Consider the following 22,745-nt stretch of genomic DNA (forward strand, 5'->3'; position numbering starts at 1 on the left):
AAGGCAATCCCCTTTTTTTTTTTTTTGTGGTGGTGGGAACTGGCTTCTGATTTTTTCAAGGTGTGTATGGAGGGAGAAGAGGGAACTGGCGATGCTCTGTTACTATTATTACAACAAGAAGTCCTATGGCACCTTATAGACTAACAAATATTTTGGAGCATAAGCTTTTGCGGGCAAAGACCCGCTTCGTCCGACGAAGCGGCTCTTTGCCCACAAAAGCTTATGCTCCAAAATATGTTAGCCTATAAGGTGCCACAGGACTTCTTGTTGTTTTTGAGGATACAGACTAACAGGGCTACCTCTCTGACTCAGTTATTACAGTTAGAGGTGACCTATGCACTAAGGTCTGGTTTCGCCTGTGCACCAATGAGACAGGCCCATACATACACTAAACTCGCTCGTTCGCTTGTAGATCTCTTTAATTCCCACCCCAGCCGCAGAGCCCTTCCCCTCCTTCCGCGCCAGCGCCAGCCCCAGCCCCAACCCCGGCCGCGGGAGAGGAAGCCGAACAACTACATTACCCAGACTGCCTCCACCGCCCTCCAGCTTGCATGGGCCTCTCACGTGACTGTGGGGCGGCTGCACCATGGCGGAAGCAGAGGAGAAGGTAAAGGGTGGGCCAGCGCAGGGAGCTCTGACATCGGCATAGGGGGAGCTCCGGTGTTTGCTGCACGCGGAGGAGTTAAACGAGGGGGGAGACCAATGCACTTGCTAGTCCACGGAGGGGAAGAGTGATGGGGGGGTGGCAGCAGAAGAGGGGTGCATGGGGGGCGGGGATTGGGGGAGAATGCTGAGGGGCAGCAGTAGCAGGAGGGGGCAGGCAGCGCTGGGGTGTCAGCAGCAGCAGCAGCAGCAGCAGCAGGAGGGTGTAAGGTGTAGGAGGAGGCAGGCAGTGGGGTGGCTGGGGGGAAGCAGCAGCAGGAGGGGTTTGTGGAGGGGGAGGTTGCTGGGGTGGCAGCAGGAGTGGGGCTGGGGGTGGTATGTTGGGGAAGCAGCAGTACTAGGGGGGGGGGCAGGCACCGTCGGGGAGTTTCAGGCACTGTTTCAGGAGTGGGCAGGTATTGGGGAGCAGCTGCAGGAGGGGTTGGTGATGAGGAATAATGCTGGGGGTAGCATCAGGTGTGGGATGGGGGAGCAGCAGCAGGAGGGAGCAGGAACTGTTGGCATGTGGGGGGCAGTAGGAGCAAGTGGAGGTTGCAGGGAGGGCAGGAACAGTAGGAGTAGAACTGGGAAATGGTTATTTGTGGGAAGCAGAAGGGGGCATGCAGCTTTGAAGCAGGAAGAGGGCTGTTGAAAAATGTTGCTGGTTACTCTGTATCCCCTTTGTTGACACCAACACTGTGTAGTCCTGAAGCCATTTAAAACTGAGCTAAAAACTATGCTTATCAGAATCCATAGTGCCATGTCATTCATTTTCAGATATGTGTACAAATAACTTGAAGTCTTGAATTAAAGAGCACAAAATCACACAGCACACTGCCCTGACATTTGTAAAGCAATTGGATGTTAAATACCACTTGTTTATTAGTTATATGAAATTCTTATTGATTTAGTTTGGTGCCTATAATTTGTCAGTTTTAAGTGTTTAGTAATAGTTCAAATTAATTATCCATCTCAGTTGTGGATTATGAGAAGTGAATATTAGCATTTCTTGAATTATTTTAAAGACAGGATTAATGGTAGTGTATGGGGTAGAGTTATTCTTAAGTATTCCACACCAGTTGTTTATTTTACATTACTGCTATAATTGGTCATATTATACTGTATGAGAAAATCCTTTTCTTGAGAACATTATTATACAGGGAAATCTTTCTGTAGAGTTTGTCCAAATTTAATCTCTGTCACAGCCATTCTATGGTATAGGCCAGAGCTGTGCTTCCCTTAAATGTTTTATCTTTAAAGCATCTTTTTATATCGTGAAGTCAAAGAAGGAGGTGTGTCAAATCTTCGAATGACCAAACACTTTTTTGATTAGTCTTGAAGGTTTTGGTTCTGTGAAGGCTTTCTCTAAGTATTGGACATCCGGGTGAAACCCACTGGGGTAGGGAGGCCTTGCTCCAAGAATTATTTGGTAGTGGCAGACAGGAATTCTGGAACAGATAGATTTCAGTCCTACTTCATGCTGGCAATTCCTGCATGTGACTTGAGCCCCTTTGAAGTGAGTCGAGATCAGTCTTTGCTGACCTGGTGGCAGGATTGGGACTGGAGAGCCTTGTTCTATTGTTCTGTGCTTGCAGCAGATTTAGAACTGGGCCTTGTCATTTAGTAAAAGTATATTACATAGGGAAAAGTGGTAATCATTATAGTAATCACCTTTGAAATAGTGTAATAGGAATATCATGTGTTTATGGACCAATTCTGTCACCAAGTCAGCGGGATTACTCTTGAGCAAAGTTACCCACGTGTGGGCAGGGCTGGAGCTTAGTTTTAAATTTTGCATTAGTTGTACTGTGGTATTTTAAAATAAACTCTGGCAGGTAGGGTTTAAGGCAGGATCTTTGGAATCTGGAGGCAGATATAATAGTGTCAGGTACCATCTGATTATTGTATGCAGGCAGCTTCACCTTAGTGGAAGATCATGAATGCAGTCTTGAAAGAAATGAGTACATCTGAATTGGTGGGGGAGAGGTTCTCTTCTGGAAGATGAGGAATGATTATGAGAGAGGGTGGGATATTTGCTGGAAGACAGCTGAAATTTTGTTTTTTCTAGGCCAGGGGTCTGCAACCTGTGGCTCTGCATGTGATTCTTTAAGGACTTTTTTGTGGCTCCCAATGATATAACTGCAAAGTTTAAAAAAAAAATCTTCCTGATTATTTGATAAACAGTGAACGTCTAAAAGGCCAACGATGAACAACATGTATCTAAATAGCAAATGATATGTGATCTCAAAATGTTGGATAGGTAGGTAGGCATCCATCAGTCCTGGAGGACTATGGTGTGTTGTTGCACCTGGGGTTGGATCGACAGCAACGTCTGGTGTGGCTGTAAAGTCCAATTCTTTAGTGACAGTCTTTTCCGTACAGGAGAACACTGAGCCCTGGTTGATGGACTGGGGGCAGGACTTCCTCAGGGTTCTTTTCTCTTCTGCTTGTTGTCTGAGGTTGTCTTCATACTGGGACAGTCCTTTTTTCACCCATTGGTTCCACAGGCATGGATTGGTGACAAGTGTCTCCCAGGTGGTAGTGCTGTTGTTAGCAGCCTTCAAGTCGTGCTTGCACACATCTTTGTAGCGGAGATGAGGTTTTCCAGCCAGCCTGGTCCCTGTCGCCAGTTCCCTGTAGAGCGAATCCTTAGGTATGCAACCGTCCTGCATACGGGAGATGTGACCTAGCCATCGCAGATATCTCTGCTTGATCGAAGTGTGCATGGTGGCAGACCCTGCTCGTTCGAGCACTGTGTTATTGGTCACCTTGTCCCGCCAGGAGATTCCCAGAATGCATCTCAGGAAACGCATATGAAATGAGTTGAGCCTCTTTTCATACTTGGAGCTCAGTGTCCAAGTTTCTCAGCCGTACAGGAGGGTACTCAGTATGTAGGCTCTATAGACTTGTGCTTTGGTGTGCTCTGTGAGTTTCCTGTTGGACCATACTCTCTTTGTTAGTCTGGATAGTGTGGCGGCTGCCATTCCGATACGTTTGTTAATCTCGCTTTCAAGGGAGAAGTCAGATATTGTGGAGCCCAGGTAAGCAAACTTGTGGACAACTTCCAGCTGGTGATCGTTGATGCTTATGGCAAGCGGATGGTTAGTGTCCTGACTCATCACTTGTGTTTTCTTGATATTGATGATAAGCCCGAACTCTTTGCAGGCATCTGTGAAGCAATTCATGAGGTGCTGCAGTTCCTCCTGTGTATGAGTTGTAATAGCTGCATCATCCGCAAAGAGGAAGTCTTGCAAGCACCTTGTTTGCACTTTGGTCCTTGCTTTTAGCCTAGACTGCTGGAACAGCTTGCCATCAGATCTTGTGTGAAGGTAAATGCCTGTTGTGGCTGAAGCAAAGGCATATTTGAGCAGGACAGAAAAAAATATTCCAAAAAGTGTAGGGGCCAGAACGCAACCCTGCTTCACACCACTGTGGATACTGACAGGTTTGGAGGTGGATCCATCATAGACAATGACTCCCTTCATGTCCTCATCGAAAGACTTGATATTGAGCAGGGTGGGGCGACAGCCAATCTTTTCCAGAATTTGAAAAAGACCATTTCTGCTAACAAGGTGAAAAGCCTTGGTTAGGTTGATGAATGCAATGCATAGTGGCCTTTGCTGTTCCCTGCACTTTTCCTGCAGGTGCCTAAGGGAAAATATCATATTGATGGTACATCTTTTAGCTCTAAACCCGCACTGTGACTAAGCGTAGACTCGTTCTGCGAGGGCTTGGAGCCTCTTTAATACTGCCTGGGCAAAGAGCTTTCCAACGATACTAAGGAGGGATACACCACGATAGTCGTTACAGTCGCTTCTGTCACCGTTGTTCTTGTAAAGAGTGACTATGTTGGCATCTCTCATGTCTTGTGTTACTTTCCGCTCCTTCCAACACTGACACAGCAGCCCATGCAGTTCTGGAATCAGGCTGCTCTTAGCACACTTGAGAATTTCTGATGGAATGCTGTGTCTACCTGGGGCTTTCCCAGCTGCCAGTGCGTCAAGTGCCTGGCTGACCTCCAGCGCTGTTGGTACATTGTTGAGCTCTCACAAAGTTGGAAAGCACCTAATGGCGTTCAGTGCTGCTTCTGTGACAATGTTCTCCGAGGCATACAACTCTGAGTAATGCTCCACCCACCTTTCCATCTGTTTGGAGTGGTCCTTAAGGATCTCTCCATTGAGTGCCTTCAGGGGAGCAATCTTATTTTGAATTGGTCTAATGGCTTCCCTGATTCTATCATACATGCTCTTTATGTTGCCATTGTCTGCATAGGCGTGGATTCTGGAGCAGAGCTGAAGCCAGTAGTCATTAGCACAGCGCCTGGCTGTCCTTTGGACTTTACCACGAGTGGCCCTGAGTATCTGCAAGTTTGTCTCGCTAGGGTATGTCTTGTAAGTTGTCGCTGCAAGCCGCTTCTCCTCAATGATGGGCAGCAGCTCTTCTGAGTGTGCTTCAAACCAGTCAGCTGACTTTGTCTGCTTCTTACCAAAAGTCGACATTGCTGTGTTGTAGATGGTGTCCCTAAGGTATGCCCACCATCCGCTGGCATCTGCACTGGTTGGGCCAGGAAGGGCTGCATTGAGGGCATGGGTAAACTGTTCAGCCCTCTTGGGGTCTTTGGTCATGCAGATGTTGATTTGTGGCCTACCTGCATTCTTTGTTTGATGAAGCCTCCGAGGCTGAAGCCTGATCTTGCTGGCAACAAATGAATGGTCGGAGTTGCAGTCTGCACTATGATAGCTGCAAGTCAGCTTGGCATTGCCTATGCAGGGGCGCCTTACAAGGATCAAGTCCAGCTGGTGCCAGTGTTTGGACCTGGGATGATGCCATGACACACTGTGCTGAGGCTTGGTCGTGAAGAAGGTGTAGGTAACACAGAGACTGTGCTGGCAGCAAAGCTCCAGCAGTCGCTGCCCATTCTCATTTAACTTCCCAACTCCGAATTGCCCTAAGCATGTGGGCCAGCTGGAGTGGTCAGCACCAACTCTTGTGTTAAAATCCCCAAGAATGATCAGTGGCTCGTGAGTTGGAATTTCTTCGATTGTGATGCTGAGCTCGTCATAAAACTTGTCCTTAGCTTCTTGGGAAGAGGTCAGTGTTGGAGCATAGGCACCGATGATGTTGGTCAGGCCTGCAGATGTTTGCACCTGGAGTTGTATAAGCCTTTCCGAACGCCCTGTGGGTGGTGTGATGGAGCCAATCAGACTATTCTCAATTGCGAAACCCACGCCGTGCTCTTTGATCTCACTAGGGGGTTTTTCCCATCCAGAAAAAAGTGAAATCTTTCTCCTTTAGACTGCTGGAAGATGAGAGTCTTGTCTCCTGAAGGGCGACAATGTCCATTTTTAACCTTCTCCATTTGTTGTTAATAACCGCTGTCTTGTGGATATGATCTATACCTTCAAGGTTGTCTGAAAGTCCAGTTATCATGGTTCTAACATTCCAGGTGCCCAGTCTAAGAACCGGGCGCTTTTGTATCTTTTTCTTTTCATTTGGTGCACAGATTTCAGACCACCTGTTGGGATTGATCCCTAAGCTCCACGCACCCGGTGAAGCAAATGGACTGTGGCGAGACAGCACCTTATTGGCTGGGGGCTGCCCAGTTTGAGGCGAGTGGTAGCTGTCCAATGCGGCTACGATGACCCCTCCCACCGTCGGAAGCAACCCCTGGCGTCAAGCTCTTCGCCAACGAGCTATGACTTATAACTGGTATACTGTTGCTTCCCGTGTTATGCTGATGCTTTGAGGCGAAGCTGGAGTGTCCTCTCCAGGGCACATGCCTGGGCAAATTTTGTATGGAGGATGAGCTGTTGCCCATGTAGTGGATCCCCCCTCTCCATGTTGCTGATGAATCCAAAGGAACGGCGAGCCGGTACAGTTTGGCATCAGCAGCATCTCAGGAGTTGCCAGGAAGATGACAAAAGTAACATCAGGCTGCCTTCGGGTCTCCAACTCTGGATTTTTCTTCAGGGTTAACTCCCGAAGCCCTTCCCTAGAATGGGTGTGACCGCAAGGCAGCAGGGGTTTGAAATCAGAGTTTACCTTCTCCTAGGTGAGCGACTGACCAAGGCTAACGAGCCTCACCTGCCTGAAGAAAATGTTGGATAATTCCCCCTTTAATGTGTGCAGTGCATTGTGGGATATGATACTGTAGCTGTGTTTTGATCATGTTGCTAATAGTCTTGATTTTAAAAAGGAAGAGGAAATTCCTTCTGTGAAAGGCAACATGCATTTAAGAAACAAAACTGAAATTAAATGTGGAGTAAAATTGCAATAATTAAAATATGTTTGGGAGTGAAAGTCAGGAAGATAGTGGTACAAACACTCACAGGTAAAGTGTGAGGAAATAGAATATGTAAAAAGTTTGTGAACGTCCTGCAATAGATGTTACACATCATTGTGTGTGTGCTGTTCTTACAATAGGGGTTACAAAAAGTATGGTAAGACGTTACTTATTAAGAGCCTTGTTGTATTAACATACATTGCAGCTCTTGAATTATTGAGATTTTACTGAATTTAACAAAAAAAAAAAAAGAAAGAAAAAAGGCTTTTGCTATTTTGGTTGCTGACCCCTGTTTTAGGCCATCCCTAAGGCTGTGTCTACGTGGGCATAAATCTTCGAAATAGCCATATTTAGAAGATTACTAATGAGTCACTGAACTGAATATTCAGCGCCTCATTAGCATTAGGATTGTTCCAGCCATGGTGCTTCGAAAGCGCACGGCTTGGTGAGGCTACACGGGGGTCCTTTTCGAAAGGACCCCGCACCTTTCGAAATCCCCTTATTCTGATCAGTGAGCGGGATGAGAGGATTTCAAAAGGTGCGGGTCCTTTCGAAAAACACCCCCATGTAGCTGCGCCAAACCATGCGCTTTCAAAAGTGGCGCTTTCAAAGCGCCGCAGCCGGAAGTGTCCTAATGCTAATGAGGCGCTGAATAGTCAATTCAGCACCTCATTAGTAATCTTTTAAATATGGCTATTTTGAAGATTTGTGCCCATGTAGACTCAGCCTAAGGGTGCGTCTACACTTGCATGCCTCTTTTGAAAAATGAGTGCATATGAGGCAAATTGAAAATGCAAATGAGACATAAAATTGCATGTTTGGCATCTCATTTGCATATTTTCATTTCAAAAGAGCTTCTTTCAAAAGAGAAAGCCAGTGTAGAAGCTGCTCTTTCGAAAGTAAACCCCATCTTCGAAAGAATCCTGCTTCCCGTTAAATAAAAGGAAGAAGGATTCTTTCGAAGATGGGCTTACTTTCGAAAGCGCAGCATGTACACTGGCTTTCTTCTTTTGAAAGAGGCTCTTTTGAAATGAGAATATGCAAATGAGGCACAACATATGCAAATTTATATCATTTACATTTTCATTTTGTCATTTGCATACGTCTTTCGAAAGAGGAATGCAAGTGAAGACAAACCCTAAGTCCTCTTTTAATACACCTGTTACATGTAGTACTATACTTCTCAGGAAGCTTCTGTCTTTGGAACATTCTTTGGGAGGGAGGCTGGTTCCCATATAAGACACAAGAATAAAATAGATTTAAGATTGTTTCCTAGTCCAAGTATAGCAGCCTTTGGAAGACTGGCTTTTACATATCTCCTCCATTGCTAAACACATGCTTTTTGTAAGATTGGACAGCGTGACTGGTGGGGTTTTTGTTGGTTTTGGGCATGAGAGCTCAATAATTAGTGCATATCATGAGGGAAGCCAAATACAAATGTAACATTAAAAGTATGTTATTTTATTTATGACCACCTTTTGATTATTAAAACAGCTTGATTTAATTGTTTGGATTTCTCTCCCTTTGTACTATTATATGAGGGTGGTCTTTTCACTTTTGCTTGCTGTCATTTGCGACTGGGTTTTCCTGCACTATAAATAAAGTGTGTATGCAGGTGAACTTTTGTTAGAATTCAGGTTTTCTGATTCTCCTTTTTACATATGTAAATTATGGGCCTTAAGTCAGTCGATGTCATCTGTTTTTAGTGTAAAGGGAAAACCCTCTCACTGCAGTGTGGATCGAAGACTGCATTTGGTGAGATGCATTATCAAGTCTGTTGAGTTAGGGAATAACTTTTCTCACTTTTCTCATCTGTATTTCATTTTTCCATTCATAGGTTTCTTGAAAACCAGCATCTGCCAGTAGGTTTGAATATACATCAGTACCACCACTGAGTCCCCACTTATCCCTATACCCAGGTGTGACAGGCTTGCCAATGACAGTTATTAGTTCACTGTTTGGGATTCGGGGCACCTACTAGTCACTCATCAGGGATTTTCTGTTCACAGTTAGGAGACTATTTTAAAAATAAAAAATAGAATTTGGGATAATCCTCTTGGTTCATACATTTAAAAAACCCCATCCCAACAAAACCCCACTGTTGTCAAAACTGCAGTTATTATTCCAGTTTTACCTGTGGGAATGAGGGAAAACGGGCAGAAAGCTTTTCTGAGTACCTCTCTGGTATCGTGACCACAGTACCTGTCAGTTCTAAACACCCAAAAACCACTACCAGCGTCCTAAGTGGTGATGCAGAATCTAGCGCTCAGCATTTATTTTAATAAACTTCCAGAGCTGTAAATTTTAGAAATAATATTGCACCCTTCGTTGTAAAATATATGCTTATATATCTCTTTTTCCCCCTTGTATTTATACCATCCATTAGGTTAAGAGCACCCATCACAATAGTATCTTAATGCCTGCCTAAGGCTTGTTCTATACTTGGCAGGTAAGTTGATAGCAGATATGCAATTCTAGCTATAGCTGTTGTGTAGCTAGAAGTGACACATCTGCAATCGACTTACTTGGCTGTCCTCACTGATGAAGGTCACCAGGAGAAACTCTTCCTCAGTGGGGATGCCCTTACTTCTTGGGATAGCATGGAGCACAGGGGTCAGCTGCTGACCCTGATAGGTCAATTTCACACATCCCTACCAGGCATGTGAAATTGAACCCTGGAAGATTACCCCTGGGCGGGTCGATCTTCTGGGTAATGTCAACATGGCCTAAGTAAAATCACTTTTAGCATATTTACATGTAAGTGATTTGAATCAGCTTCTGAAGTCTTTTGTGATGTAGCCAATGTCTTGACTTTTTTTGCTCAGATCCTGGAAGCTTTGATGTGCAGGTGGATGTCTGGCCCCTTGTGGAATCTCAAGTGACTTAAATGAAATTGCATGAGGCCATAGGGTCTGCCTATGCGGACGAGCTTATGTGCCTGGGGCTGTAGGTACTCCTTTTCATATAGACACAGCTGTTCATTTTTATTGTAAGACCACCTTCCTCTCTTTATAAATTCTGCCCTTGGAAGAGGGAAACCTTTTGAGAATACTGAAAATATCAGAACTGTGGATCTCATAGTTTTTTATTAATTACTGAGGTGCTTAATGCTGTGCAGGAAGCAAAGGCAGTCCTTCCATTTCTAAATCTAAAAACATACTGCATGTCCATTATAAATTTTGTGTTGCACCTTGTGCTGTATTGTGCAGTGGTACAGCTCATGTCACTTGTTTAGTGCTCTGCATGTCAACATAATTTAGTTCTAAGAAATTTCATTCAACTAAATATTTAATTTTGAGATAGTAAGTGTAACTTGCAAAATACTTTCAATAAAAGTTTTGATTGGAATTTGTGCTCCTTGGTTTGAGCTTTTCGTGCCACTTCCAGAAGGGAGACCATAGGCAAAATAATGTTTTAAATGTTCACTGGAAGGAATGCTAGGAGTTTCCTCCTCTTATAAAATGGGGGTAGAAGAGATGATACGTTGTTTCTGTCCTTTTTCAGGCTGTAATATGAACAGAGAATAAACATTTGTCTGCAATATAAAGACATTATTTTAGAGAGGGGCCTGACTGTAGTGCAAGGCTTGGAAAGGCAGATGACTGTAAGCATGGTAACACCTTGTATGGAGTCACCAACAATACATGGCAACGTGACTTTTTATCTCTAATCTGTTTCACTTGGTTTCTAAAATGGATCTTCAGTTGTGCAGAGAAGGCTTTTACTATATGCTAAGAGGTTACAATAAGCACATTTTTATAGCATGAAAATAAACAAATGTGACCAGCAAACTCGAGCTAAAATGCTAGTAATCATCATTATATTTTCTTTTCCTTTCATCTCTCTTCTCATTGTCTGTAACTTTGTCTCTTGTGAAATGCTGTACCTAAGTATCTTATTCTCAAATTATTACTTCGTAAGATTTGAAATATTTCTTCTCCTTTTGTTCATTCTTTATATCATGGGCTGTTGTTAAAATGCTTACATTCACTGTCAGCACATTAGTTGTAACCTTTTATTGCTATTGATAACTATAAATACGTTAAGTAAATCTTCATTTTGCTGACCACTTTGAGGCAGCATGGCATCAGCAGATTTCACCAGTGGACAGGTGAGAGATTAGCAAGAGTAGACTCTTCTCTTCTTTTTTGTAGGATGATAAGATTCATTGTCTTGAAGGGCAGATGCTTTAAAGGCACAGTTTCTTTGGCAGCTTGAGCAAGGCACTCTGATTTATGCATAAATGGAAGAGTTGTTTTTTTTTAATATGCATCTATGATAAAATTCGCTGGGACACTGTTTGAAAGACGTAAGCAGTTCAGAATAAGCCAATGAATTAATGACCAAATAGTGGCTAAATACAGAAGCTAGCCTGTGACTCACTTTAGCATGCAGTTCTGTCTTGTGGGCTTAGATGCTGGAGATTGCTTTGAAAGATTGATTGCCCACTGCTGGTGAGGGCAGACCTTTCACAGGTACCTGACTGTTCCTTAGAGCCTTAGATGATGCACATTGCTGGAATGATGTGATATTATTAGTTGCTCTCTGTGTTAGGGTAGCCAACAGTATCAACACAGCCGACCAGTGCCACTGAGTGTCAGTGTGGAATCAGGTTATAAATCCTAGACGCAGTATGGGTATGGATAAGCCAGGGGGAAAAAAATCATCCTTCTGTAATACATTGAGTCACTTGAATTTCTTCTGACCTTTTGCCTTTAATGAAAAGGTTTGTAATATTAAATAAGAAAAGATAATCGTTTGCCCAGCATGTATGTTGTTTAATTTTTTCATGGTTTTTTTGTTTTTTTTTTTTAATCCCTTTCAGGAAATCAGGTCGAATGAAGAATCTACAGATGATTCTGAGGTAAGGCTGTCAACAGGCGCCTCGTGGATGTTGTGTTTAAAGTGTATTTTTTATCAATATGCAGGAGACCCACAGGGTTATTTTTTGTTTCTGTTGTTAGCTGCTTATTTACAACAGAAGCTGTCTTTTTCTTAAACCCTTGTACTCCTCGTTGAGCATAGGTCATCTATGAGTCTCCTCCACTTCACTCTCTTGAGAGAAAACTTCTAGCAGACTCCAGGCGTATACCGGTTGTTGTCCTTCAGTCTCAGTAGATCTTCTCTACGTTGTCCAAGGTCTTCCTCTTTTGCATTTTCCTTGTGGGTTCCATTTGAGAGCTTGATGGACTATGCTAGATGATAGTCTTCTGAGAGTGTGGCCTAGTCATCCCCTCTTTCTTCTTTTGATTTGAACATCAAGTGGTTCTTGTCCTGCCCTGTTCCAAAGCTCCTCATTTGTGAAGTCTTGCAATATGATGCAAAGGATGTACCTCAGGCATCTGTGTATGAATGTCTGTAGCTTGTGATTTGAAGCTGTGCTTGTGCTGTAATAGGTGATTTGAGATGTTGCTAAATTAATAGCAAATGTGCACCCTTAAACATAAAAATGCTACTTGATGTTAAAGTCTGTTATCACAAGATTTTAATATAGCAAATCATGTTAGAAAGTAACAGTTAAATGCATGTGTTTCTGCTTTGAACAAGTGAAAATGTGATTGGTTGTGTCATTTCTTGATATAATATTATGTTTAAGAAATGCAACTGATAATGATTTTACAGCCTAAACTTAGTTTATTGAACACACATTTGCTAGATCATATTTTGAATCATAATTAGTCTGTCAACTTGAAATATTTTTCACCATGAGAGAAATTTAAGTATAGACACGGTGTTATTCGGTGAGGAAAAGAATCCTAGAAGAGTAGGGTTGGAAGAGACCCCAACCACAAATCTATTATCCCAGACAAGGCTACGTTGAGATGGGCCTTTAAAACCTCTAGGGATGGACATTCCACTAGCTCTCTAGGTAACCCATTCCAGTGCTTCACCACTCTTCTAGTGAAATACAGTAAACCCTCAAAATTCGTGGCTTCAGGTGGCACATAATTCACTTTAACGTGAGTTAGGCACAACTTGAAGCTACTCTGAGGCTGTCAGCCTGCATAGCTGTTTGCAGCTGCAGGCAGCTAGGTGGGCTAAGAGCCCCTTCTCCCTGTCTTCGCCCAGCTGCACGGCCGTCAGCCTGACAGCAGTGCTGCTGGAGAAAGGCAGGGAAAAGGCTTTTAGCCTGCCTAGCTCCCCAGATGGTTGGGGCAGCCTGGTTCCTGGCTGCCTGCCACTCTGGAAGCCAGGAAACTGACCAGCCCTGTCAGTTTCCCAGCTCCTGCAAGCCCAGGGGAGCTGGAACCAGGCTGCCCCCGGTTCCTATCTCCCCGCCACTCTGAGAGCAATGGAGCTGACTATCTCTGGTGAGCTGGTCAGTTTCCCAGCTCCTGCAAGCCCAGGGGAGCCAGGAACCAGGCTGCAGCCTGGTTCTTGTCTCCCTCCCCCCGACTTGCTTGAAAATTTGAGTTACGCGGGGCGTTGCAGGAACACAACCACCACGTAACTCAAGGGTTTACTATAATATTTTTCTAATATCCAACCTAGACCTCCAACATTATAACTTGTTCTGTCATCTGCCACTACTGAGATCCACTTAGCTCCCTCTTCTTTTGGACCTTCAGGTAGCTGAAGGCAGCTATCACCCCCCCGCCCTTTCTTTCTTCAGACTAAAGAAGGGGAACTGAAATGAATCCGAGTCTTCCTTCCTTTCACCAGTGCACTACAGCCAAACTTAGTTCCTGCTGGGGTAGGAGAACTATGCACGGCCATTGTATAATATATACTTTAATTTTTGCAGTGTGTGAGACCACCAGAATCAGACTGGAGTTGGAGGAAGGGATGGAATAGGTGTCAGTGCTTTCCCAAGCTCTCTCAATAGGGTGATGGACAGATGCTATCATATTGGGCATTGCCTTAGCATGCTGTCTAGAACGAGGGTTACCTTCATCCATTGTCAAATAGATAGCGACAGGTGGCTCCCACTGCTAAAAACAAGCAAGAAATGATGGCGACAGAAATGTTGCTCGTCGCCTAGGGATGCTAACCGCACTGGACAGTGGGATATAGGCTTCAGGCACTCGGTGTCGTTAGGATTTCTATTCAGTTGGTAGATTTTGCTGATGGTCTTTATTCACCTATTGCAAAAGTGTGTAATGTGGAGGGCTTGAGTCCCCTGTGCTGGGTTGGACGTGCCTTTCCTTTCCTTAGTGACTGTGGTGACTGTTTTATCCTGGGCTGGATTTTCTCCTTCATTCCTGGTTGCAGGGGATACTATGGTATTTTGACTCAGTGGCCTCAGCAACTCACTTTTGGTGTCCCACCCCATCTGCCTGCAAGAAGAGAACTCCAGCTTGCAGCTTGTCAACCGGGTCTTGGGCAGCAACACTCTGGAATTTTGTCACCCCTCGGTCGGATTGCCTCATGATCATGGTGAAGATAGGGCTCCCTGGGATGTAGCACAGAGATGTGCTGATGCAACCCATTATGTACTATAGTATTCTGCTCTCCGTTGCTGTCTTCTCAGTCTCCTGTGTGTGAACAGTTAGCCTATGATTTTATTTCTTATTTTAAAGCTCTTTAGGGAAGGGATCTCATCTTTCTGCTTTTCTAAAGCACCATGTATGCTTAGAGCACTGTATAAATATTTGAGGCTACATTTTTTTTCTGGGGCATTTCTAGTAAAATCATGAGCAAATCACTGGCATTAAAAAAATTGCAGAAGACCTCACTTTCACTAAAAAATATCCATGGCAAAATAGGGAGACTGACTGCAAAGAGCCTGCTGAACCTATGGGAGCTCCAGGATTCCCTGCCACGGCGGGGTCCTCCTGCCTATGGGCCTGTGCTGCTGGGGGAGGGAGGATCCCCTTGTCCTGCAGTGCTAATGGGGTTGTCCACTGCAGTTGGACCACAGCAGCATGCCCCCACCAATGTAGGGGCTGGCTGGGAGCCCCAATCTAGGGGCAGAAAATGTCATGGAAGTCATAGATTCCATGCCTTCATGGACATCCATGACACAGTTTTGGCCATTTTAAGATGGGGCGAAAAAGGGGTTGAATTTTATCAGTATTTTCAATTTTTGCCCTGAGTTAAATTTGGTTAAAAAGTTGTCAAAGTTGCTTATGTCAGAAACTTTCAACCAGCTTATGGCAATGCACCCTTATGATAGTAAGTAAATACCCAGTTATACCTTCCTAATATGGGGCTGAAAAGATAATGTTGGGTATCATTAAAAAAGGGATAGATAGTAAGATTGATGTGAGCCTTTTGAGATTCTTGGGTGTAAGAGGCAATTACAAATAATGAGCATTTTTAGTAAAGGAAATGAAGTCTAACTGTCCATGTTAAGCTTTAACTTCTTGCAAAAAATCTTGTGTGTGTGGAAAGGGTGAATGAATAATCAGAGGGTTAGAAGAGACTGCATGTCCCTCTTTGAACAAATCCTCTGGCAGTTTGAATTGTGTGCTCACAAGAAGAGAAACTTTTTCCTATTACTCTTACTGTGACTGCAGAAAAGCATCTTGCTGTCATTTTTTTTTTCTATTAGATTGTAAGCGTGTTGAGACAGGGACTCGCTCCATTTTTGTCTGTCAATATAGAGCATATTGTCAGCTCTTCACAAAGGATAAAATACTGCTAATAATTTGCTCACCTGCATAGTTTGCTTTGACTTATGTGTTCCTTAATGAATGTCAAGATGCTGTTTGTACAGAATCAGTGTCGGGGCATCACCGTGGCTCTCAGATGTGTGATGTTTTGTCTACAATGACTGTTTTGCTTCTTGCAGATCTGGTTTCCCTGGTCCTGTAAGTTGAATTCGGGCATTTTAAATATGTTTTAATGTTTTCCAGTTGTTTAAAATTAGAATCTCTAAAGCACATAGGTATAAATTAATAGAGGTAGTTCATATCTTCATATGTTCAGAAAACCTTTCAGTGAAGGTGGTAGTTATCTGTGTCAACACTGCAGTTGTAGCAGATTTTTTTTTGTAACTACACTACAATTTACTTTTTTATTTCATATCCTTATATGTGATATGGGGTTTTATGAGCTTTTACTTATCATGTAGACAGTCTACTATTTATTCTGCCATGATCTGGTGAGCAAACAAAATATCTAAAATGGTATTTTAATTCTCAGGAGAAAAAAGTACTTTAGCTGCCAACCATTTTCATTGCAATCTTGAAGCACTAACATCTTGAAAAAAATTCTGGCATTTTTAAAAATGGCATGTGATGTACATATCCTTCATTTTCCCCAACCCATAAAACAATCAAGTGTGCTACATTTTTGATTGAACAGGTTTGCTTCTATGATGCTACTTCATCAGCATATTTAACAACATCTAGAGTTATATATTAGGACTGTCCCATTTTTAATGAAGTGTTTAAAAAAAAGAGTAAACTGACTTTTGACTGTTAAACTGCAGAGAAGAAAGTCTGAATAAATTGTGTATAGCATAAAGCAAAATTTGTTGGTTTTAATATTACTCTTGGTTCTTGCAATGTACCTCTCCATGTAAATGGTTACTTTTCAAATTAAGCTTGTTTTCCCAAACCAATTTTTATTAGATTTTTCTATCTAATTGCAAGAAATCTTCTCATGTTTGTTACTTTATACCAATGCTTCTTAATGGACTCGTGATACATGGGACAGTAATCACTCAAAATGTGCAATTTTGAGTTGTGCTTAACTTGCATTAATGTAAGTTAAGTGCAACTCAAAATCCTGCCCCCACCAATCCCCAGGCTCTGCAGCTCCAGTTCACCCCCACCCTTTGCGGCTCTGGTTTCCACCTGCCTGGCTCTGGCTTGCCCCCCCACTCGCACAGCTCTGGTTCAACCCCCTGCATGGCCGTGTGACCCCAGTTCAATTACCCCTGCAGCGCTAACCCACCCCAGGCTTAACTGCCCTGCCCGTCTCCCACGGCTCTAATCCTCCACCAGGCTTAACCCCCGCAACTGTCCCTCCTCCCCCAACCCCAGGACTTACCTTTCAAAAGGAGCTCCGCGTGCTCCTGCTGCTTCCCGGACTCAGAATGTGTTGGGGGGAAAAAAGCCGCTTTCCTGACTTACATGAAATTTGATTTACAGAAGGGTGCATGGGAACATAACCCTGGCATAACTCAAGGGACTAACGTACAGGTTGAATCTCTCTAGTCTGGCATCCTGAGGACCTGACCAGTGCCGAACCAGAGAATTTGCCAGACTGCAGGAGGTCAATATTGTCTAGCACCATTACCAACACTTCAGCTGCTTACTGGCATTTTAGGAAGCATTTAGAGGTAAATTAATGCAATATAACAGCACAGAACGCTGAGAGCCAGGGCTGGTGGCTGTAAACAAACTTTATGGGACCAGGGAACTTGGCCACACTGGTGATAAGTGGATGTCCGGCTAACTAAAATCATGCCAGACCATGGATGTTGGGCTTTTATTCTGGTGGAATGCACCGGAACGGAGTTCTGGACCTTTTTTGCCCCCTGTCTGGGAATCCTGTGGCTGAGGCTGCTGACAGGGCTCTGCACCCCAGCCAGCTCCCGGCTGTGGGGTCTCCCCACATCACCCTCTAGCTGGGGATCCTATGGCTGAGGCTGCAAGCAGGACCTGAGTGACAGCACCTCTTTTTCTAGGGAAAAAAAGCACTGGATGTTGCTAAACAAGAGTGTGCCAGAATTGAGAGGTTCAACCTGTTGTAGCAAGTTGTGATGTATATATATTTACTTGACTTTGTAAGTTGAGTATAATACTCAGCTAGGTTTTGCGTTGGCTTTGCAGTTTAGCTCCCCATTAACAAATCCTGTTGCACTGTATGACCTGATGCACTATAGGGGGTTTGTTTAAGAAAAAAATGGTGATATTGAAGAAGTTACTCTTTTGGATCATCTCCTTTGAGTAAGGAGACATGCTTTTGGAGTTTTCAAGAGCTTTCTTTTGTACTGTGTCTTCTTGAACTTAGTTTATATTCATTCCCCCTTCTTTTATCACTCTGAACCTCAATACTGTTTTGCATGTGTTGCTGCTCTAGCCAACCGGTAGGAAGGCTTGATGGCTGAGTGTGATGGGGTTCAGGGGTCCCCAAGCTCTGCACCCCATCTGCAGGCAGGAATGACTCACTCAGCAGGAGAACAGCGGGTTTATTAGCTGATGGGACACAGCGTCATACAGAGGAGTCAGTACCACAGGCAGAGACAGCCAGTCCAATCCATGTTGGGGAGAGGAGCCAGGGCCTTGCCCCCTCCTTTATCTCTCTCTCTCCCAGCCCAGACCAACAGCTTCCCAACTCCCAGTTCCAATTCAAACCCCTCAGGCTCGTCCACCTACTTTGTCTGCAGTCCAGAGGTGTCACCTGGTCGCCCCGGTTACCCTCAGTAGGAGCGTCATACCCTCTGTGAGCCACTCACGTGTACACACGTATCCCCCACTACATCACACTGAGCTACCTCATAGTATCTATATAATGTGACAGAATCATGAAGCAATCTGTCGCATTGTTGTGAAATCTTGTGAGTGAATGTAGATGTTACTTTTGCCACCATTGTCCATCAGGTGTACAAAATAATTACACTTATCCACAATTTGCCTATATTTTTTCAACAGTATAGATGATGATTGATCTGCACAAGGGAAGTAGCAGGTTGCTTATTTAACTTGATCATATGCACATTGTAGAGTGGAAAAATTATTTGGAGTACCATCCGAGGGCTCAAGAGACCTGTCTTAACCACAGACTTCTTCTGTGACCTTGTACAGTCACTTCAGCTACACTCTGTCTCGGTTCCTCTCTGTAAAATGAGAATAATAATTCTCCACCTCATAGGGGTGCTGTAAGGATTAAAAAAAATCCAGTGATTGTTTTAAGATTCTCTGATACTGCTGTGATGAAGATCATATAAGTACTTCAGTCTCTGAGATTAGCAGCTTCCTGTTTGCCTACTGAAGTTTAGTTATACTTATTTGTTTTTTTAAAAAAAAAACCAAAAAACAAATGTATTTAGAGTTGTAGCCGATCTTTTTGTTGTTATTGCAGTAGTGCTATAAACTGTTGACTGCATTCTGTGCATGCATGCATGATAATATTTGCAGGTTTTCCTGCTAAACTCAGAAAATGGACAGCTAGTGAGGTCTTCTGATATATATCTGTACTCAACACTTCAAGTCTCCTAGGTTACTCGGGACTGATCAGAACATTAAAAATGTTTAAAGTAAATAGTGTCTGTTTTTAAAAAAGTTTTCCTAGCCCTGCTACTGTCTCCATCAACATATCACATCATCAAGTAGAGGTGAGCTCTTCCTTTTTTGTCAGGTTGGCAGTACCTGTTTAGTGACATGAATGGAATTAAAAGTAGATTCAGAAAATACATCAGCCCTTATATGCAATTTACTGTGTTCTTGTTGGGAAGCTACTCTGTGCCTTCTTACTCAGCTGTAAAAGGGGGCTGTGTCAATTTGCCTTTTTTCCCTCCATCAATGCTTTGAGATCTACAAATGAAAAAAGTAGGGTGTATGAACTTCTTGCAAAGTTTTATACAGTGCTCTTTTTGTGCTGGCACTTGCCGGTACTGAGTACTGGCACCTCTGCATCCCCAGCCATGGGATTGGCTGTGGGGTGGGAGCAGGGATCCAGCTGAGTACCAGCTCCTCTTTTCAACAAAAAAGTGCTGGTTTTATATGTTCTTTTTCTCAGGCTCACTAGCCAGACAGCTCATTTCTTCCTGCATATCTGAAGTGAAGCCAGCCTTTTAAATCGGGTGTGGAGAAAGGGAAGTTATGCCATAAAAAAGAACCCCTCTGTTAATAAGAAAATGTGTCATGCAAATAATTTATCAATTTTAGTTGGTGGGATGAGCATTGTAAATAATGTATTGTAGTTTAAATGAAATCTTTTCATACATTAATTTTAAAAACAAGTTTGCAATGACTAGTGACTAAGATTATAATATGCATCTTTATAGGATTGACTTCCAAGAAAAATGGGTTGCTGTTTTTACTGCTATATTCTTCTAACATCTGCTGTTCTTGTGTGAAAATTAGATACTTCACTTAATAAGCTATTAATATTAAACAGAAGTGCCAGTTCTCGCGTCTGTGTGTTGTGGAATATATAAAAGGCAAAAATACAGCCCTTCATGTTATATAAATTAAATGCAATTGAAAAGCTACTATGTCAACAGTGTGTGCAGATGTGGCCTTCCCAACATACTAATTCATTCATGTGGGTAGAGCATCACTGAATTTTCCTTTTCAATAATTTCCTAACCAGTTTGACATTTCAGCGAGTTGATAAAAGAAACTTCACAAACTATTGTTCCTAAAATTGCACTGTAGGGTATTCATATACAGTTGATCTCAAGATGGCAACAGTTAGTGCCCAAGTAATGTTCATAAGGGAGACAAATGGTTCTGCTGAAATTCCTTTTAGTCAGCAATGGGAAATGCAAGTAACTCTAGACAGGTGTAGTTTCATTCAGATTTGGAGTCTCTTAGGCTTTCATTTCCCTATTAAAACTTGACTAGGTATGAAAAAATACAACAAACTGTCTTATGTTGCTCTTATGTCATAACAGTGACTGGGATTATTGTAGGCAGTTGAAGTGATTTTGTGATTTCTAGTATGCAAACTTCAAGTGAGAAAAAAACAAACAGTTGGTGTGAAACCAAATACTTTTGTGGACAGTATTTTTCACATGCCACTTATGGAGATTGTTTGTATGCAGCATGTCCTCTACATATTACTTCTACTTCACAACTTGGCTTATAGCCAGAGTTGTAGCCATGAATCTGGAATTGGTGTTCCACACATCTTGTGTGATTGTCTTTATACTATGGCAAACCTGAAAGAATATAAAATGTTGTGTGCTTTTCCTTTTATCTGCAGATTATTTCATCCTTGGAATGTACCCATCTTAGGCTGGTGCTACATTCACCCCCTAGTGCTGGTAGCTTGAGGCAAATGAGCAGTCCCGGAAATGCAAAATGGCAACTCATTTGCATATTTATGATGCTCATTTGCATAGACAGCAGAAAACAAGCAGTGAAGATGTGGTTCTGCCGGCAAAAGCCCCCTTTGTCGGCAGCCCCTTATCCCTGATTTTTTTCCATGCATAAGGAGCTGGCGACATGGGGGTTTTGCTGGCAGAAGCACATTTTCACTGCTTGTTTTCTGCTATGAATATGCAAATAAGCTTCTCAAATATGACAATAAGTGGCCATTTTGCATTTTTGAGACTGCTTATTTGCATCAAGCCGCTGGCACTAGGTTGAGTGTAGCATTAGCCTGAATGTTTATTCATGGGCAGCTATGTTACTTGCTTTAGTATAAATACATTTTCCTAAAGAAGCCAAAAGATTAAGTAAATCCACTGCAGAAAATGCATCAGAAGAAAAGATTTCTCACACCAATTTTCCTGACAGGCTAATCCGTATTTGCCAGCAATTGGTATGTTTTTGGTGATTTGGCTTATGAAGAGTCAGACTGGGGTTTGTACAAATGGTTGGTTGCTTCATTTCCTTACTCAGCAAAGCAGAGTATTTTCGCCATGAAACTATAGAGGTCAGTGTTTTGCAGCCTAAAATACAAGAGTGACTTCATGAGTTGGTAACCTTCATTCTGTTGTATAGCAATAGTAATATTAATACAAAAGTATTCTCATACAGGTTAGAAGCTTGCACAGGTTTTTAATATTGATTTCAAATTCATTTTTGATTAGATTAGCCCTCATTGGAAAAGGCGTTATGTTTTCAGTCCTGCAGAGAGAGGGAGACGGAGTTATTCTTTGTTTGCCTATGAGTAGGTATAACTGGAGCAGTAATACACATTTCTTCATACAATCTTACCAGTGGTTCTCAGCTCTTGACTGGAGAATCCTTTCTGCTGTTAAGAGGATGGTTTACACATCAGGTGCATTCACTACTTTGTATCTTTGCTGAAGGTGGCCATCTTTCAATTAGGAACTGGCCTGATACCAGAAATTCATTTTGGTAAGCTTTCCAGCAACCATTAGACAGTGGTATCTTTTACTGGTGTTAACCTGATCTTGAATTTGAACTGATGATGCAGGGCAGGTTTTTTTTACAGACAGACAGACAGACACAAAATTGACGTAAGGTATGCAACTCGAGCTATAAGACTTGTGCAGCTGAAGTCACCGTACCTTATGCTGAATTTGTGTTGCAGCCCAGCTGTGGGAGGTCGACAGGAGAAATGTCTTTTCTAAAAAAGGAGTACCGCAGCTCACAGGGATGTCCTGTGAGTTCGATTTGGCGTGTCCCTACCAGATGCGCTAAATCGAACTCTGGCAGATTCAGCTGAGGCTACATCCTTGCTAAGCCACAGTCAAAGTTGCAGTATGCTCTAGCTAATCCCTTAAAGGCTACGTCTACGCTAGCCCAAAACTTCGAAATGGCCATGCAAATGGCCATTTCGAAGTTTACTAATGAAGCGCTGAAATACATATTCAGCGCCTCATTAGCATGCGGGCTGCCGTGGCACTTTGAAATTGATGCGGCTCGCCGCCGCGTGGCTCATCCAGACGGGGCTCCTTTTCGAAAGGATCCAGGCTACTTCGAAGTCCCCTTATTCCCATCTGCTCATAGGAATAAGGGGACTTGGAAGTAGCAGGGGTCCTTTCGAAAAGGAGCCCCGTCTGGATGAGCCACGTGGCGGCGAGCCGCGTCAATTTCAAAGTGCCACGGCAGCCCGCATGCTAATGAGGCGCTGAATATGTATTTCAGCGCTTCATTAGTAAACTTCCAAATGGCCATTTGCATGGCCATTTCGAAGTTTTGGGCTAGTGTAGACATGGCCAAAATATCCAGTCATTCCTTCCCTGTTTTTTGCATCTGACCAGAAGGAATGATTTCTGTCTTTGAAG

General features: G+C 43.2%; 1 protein-coding gene across 2 annotated transcripts in view; it reads left to right on the top strand.

Moving 5' to 3' along the window:
- The first annotated feature begins 543 nt into the window (after nucleotides 1-543).
- The window catches only part of VPS41 (VPS41 subunit of HOPS complex), a 184,375-nt gene continuing 162,173 nt past the window's right edge, over nucleotides 544-22,745 (top strand). For both annotated transcript variants that reach the window (XM_074988089.1, XM_074988088.1), the window contains exons 1-2: nucleotides 544-607; nucleotides 11,751-11,789. In XM_074988089.1, the coding sequence (XP_074844190.1) occupies nucleotides 587-607; nucleotides 11,751-11,789 (60 nt within the window). In that variant the 5' untranslated portion in view covers nucleotides 544-586. The remainder of the gene's footprint in view (nucleotides 608-11,750; nucleotides 11,790-22,745) is intronic.

The sequence above is a fragment of the Carettochelys insculpta genome, chromosome 2 (assembly GCF_033958435.1).
Source record: "Carettochelys insculpta isolate YL-2023 chromosome 2, ASM3395843v1, whole genome shotgun sequence".
Taxonomy (NCBI): Eukaryota; Metazoa; Chordata; order Testudines; family Carettochelyidae; genus Carettochelys; species Carettochelys insculpta.